The sequence below is a fragment of the Myzus persicae genome, unplaced genomic scaffold (genome assembly GCF_001856785.1).
Source record: "Myzus persicae strain clone G006 unplaced genomic scaffold, MPER_G0061.0, whole genome shotgun sequence".
Lineage (NCBI taxonomy): Eukaryota > Metazoa > Arthropoda > Insecta > Hemiptera > Aphididae > Myzus > Myzus persicae.
In genome coordinates this window covers 15,362-17,945 of record NW_019101064.1, presented here as the reverse complement: position 1 = coordinate 17,945, position 2,584 = coordinate 15,362, and the positions used below count along the sequence as shown (strand labels likewise).

The 2,584-nt window shown below is 25.6% G+C and overlaps 1 protein-coding gene across 1 annotated transcript; it reads left to right on the top strand.

Annotated features, from left to right (window-relative positions):
* The first annotated feature begins 467 nt into the window (after window positions 1-467).
* LOC111027589 (ubiquitin recognition factor in ER-associated degradation protein 1-like) lies at window positions 468-2,147 on the top strand. The gene is made up of 2 exons (XM_022305993.1): window positions 468-1,061; window positions 1,728-2,147. The coding sequence occupies exons 1-2, from the start codon at window positions 504-506 to the stop codon at window positions 1,800-1,802; spliced, it is 633 nt and encodes a 210-aa protein (XP_022161685.1). The 5' UTR covers window positions 468-503; the 3' UTR covers window positions 1,803-2,147.
* The last annotated feature ends 437 nt before the right edge of the window (window positions 2,148-2,584 follow it).

The window sequence follows — 2,584 nt, the reverse complement described above, 5'->3', positions numbered from 1 at the left end:
ATTTAAGAGGATTGTCAGTATTCTGTTTGTTTTCTCTCTCTATAAGCAACATACATTCACCCAAAATAATATTTTTATTTTTGAGTTACCTTAGATTAAAATCACCCGTTAAAAAAATAATAAAGAATAATACTATTTAATGCATGACATATCGATTTGTCTAAATATTGTCTCAAAATAATTTAATATCCATTTAAATTTACAAAAAAATTTTATTTTTAAGTCAAATAATATTAAATGTATTAGCGATTCATCAAACCCTCAAAAATATTATTCTCATTTGTGTAATAGCTAATTTTTCCAATTTTTCAAAAATCATAAAAAATGATTTTCGGTAAATGCATTTTATTTATGTTGGACTAGAATCTGAAAGAAAACAAATATACCGCTAACATCCTCTTTAAAAAAAGGTAATAAAGTAATCATTAATCAGTATGGAAATTTAACATTTGTTTCTGCAATTATTGTAACTCTCGTGTATATTGTCAATTTTTTTTATTTAGATGATGAAAAACATATTGCTTGATGAAGGAGATATGGTGCAAGTTGAAAGTGTTTCATTAGAAGTAGCCACCTTTTCAAAGTTTCAACCTCAAAATTCTGAATTCTTAGATATCACAAACCCAAAGGCTGTTTTGGAAAATTGCTTACGCAATTTTGCTTGTCTGACTACTGGTGATGTAATAGCAATAAAGTACAATCAAAAAATTTATGAAATGTGTGTGTTAGAAACCAAACCGGGTAACGCTGTTAGTATCATTGAATGTGATATGAATGTTGAATTTGCCGCACCAGTTGGTTATCAGGAACCTACGCATATGAAAAAACCAGCAGAAGAAGAGATGATGGTTGATCCTGCTGATTTAATGCCAGAACCAACAGGGTTCATAGCGTTCAAAGGTTCGGGAAATCGACTAGATGGAAAAAAAAAGAAAGACAATTCTGATGATCAATCGAATCAAGTTAGAGCAGTGTACCAAAGAGGAATTCCAGATTATGATTATAATATAGGAACTATACAGTTTATAAGGAACATCCGGTCTGTGAATAAAGACAAAGAGGTAATAATTAATAAATTTAAATATACAAATAACTATAATTCTATTAAATTAAATCCTATGATTTGTTTCACACTGATACTGTCTTCACTGTGCATATATAAGATAAATACATAAGTGATGTGATGTTACAACTGATCCAAAAGTGGGTNATACAAATAACTATAATTCTATTAAATTAAATCCTATGATTTGTTTCACACTGATACTGTCTTCACTGTGCATATATAAGATAAATACATAAGTGATGTGATGTTACAACTGATCCAAAAGTGGGTTTGGTGTCTGAGCATACTGATCAAAAATCAGTCACTTTAATAACCACTCATTTGTGGAATTAAAGCCATTGTCACAAGATGATAGTAAAATGCCATAGTTACATTTGCAACCGCTTATTGTCATCGTACAAACTTCTCAATTGGTATTATCTCACTATCTACTTTTTCACTCTTGCACTATCATGCATACTTGATAGTTCTTTCACGACAGCAACTATCACAGTTTTTATCATATTGTGAATGCGGCTTTAGTGTATTAATAAAAATATTTTTTGAGTTATATTAATGGCTATTTCTTATCATTAAAAGAAATAAACATACCATTTTATTTTATTGTAGTAAAATTGAATACTACAAGTTTAAATAAATGACTTAATATTTTTAATTTCAGGATGAAAATCAAGAAGGATTTAAGCCTTTTGCGGGTTCCGGATCAGTACTAAAAAAAAAAAAAAAAAAAAAATAGTACCATAATCGTATTTCAAAGCATGTACAAATTTTAATTTTTAATATAAGAGTAATTCAATTTTAAATGGTTTTAACGTGGTGATAATTTTTTAATAATTAAAAATAATTATTTAATACATTTATTGTAAATATAATTGTCAAAGTAAAAGTAGGAAAATTTAGAAACCATAATATTGTACAATAATATTATTTTCTATATTTCATACGGCTTATTGTTTTTTTTTCACATAAGTTATCAGTGATTAATGCATTATATAGGTTATGACAGAGCAAATTAACTAGTTTGAGACAAATATTACGTTAAACATTACATTTAGTATCAAATCAATAAATAATAAACCACTTATTTCTATAATTAATATTTAATGTTATATTTTATATAATCTATAAAACATGAGAATAAAAAAATACGACTCAAGCAAATTGCATTTAACTAAACAAATATTAAAACATAAAACATTTTAAAATAGCATAATGTTATTCATATAGAACTATAGCCGTAACCTGATTTGAAGATGATACAATTTATGGATTCTAAATTACATGTAATGGAATAATAATAATATATCTAAAATGCTAAAGATTATAATATTAATATAGAAGATTTTCCATCATTTTGCTGATTGTGTTCAAAAATAATATCTTATGATAGTTAATCCTCATTATATGTTACAATCTATGTTATAAATAATTTGTATCATTAATATTATATAATATAAAAAATATGTAATTTAATCGAATATATTATGTTAAAATGCTTTTATTTATATATATATATAT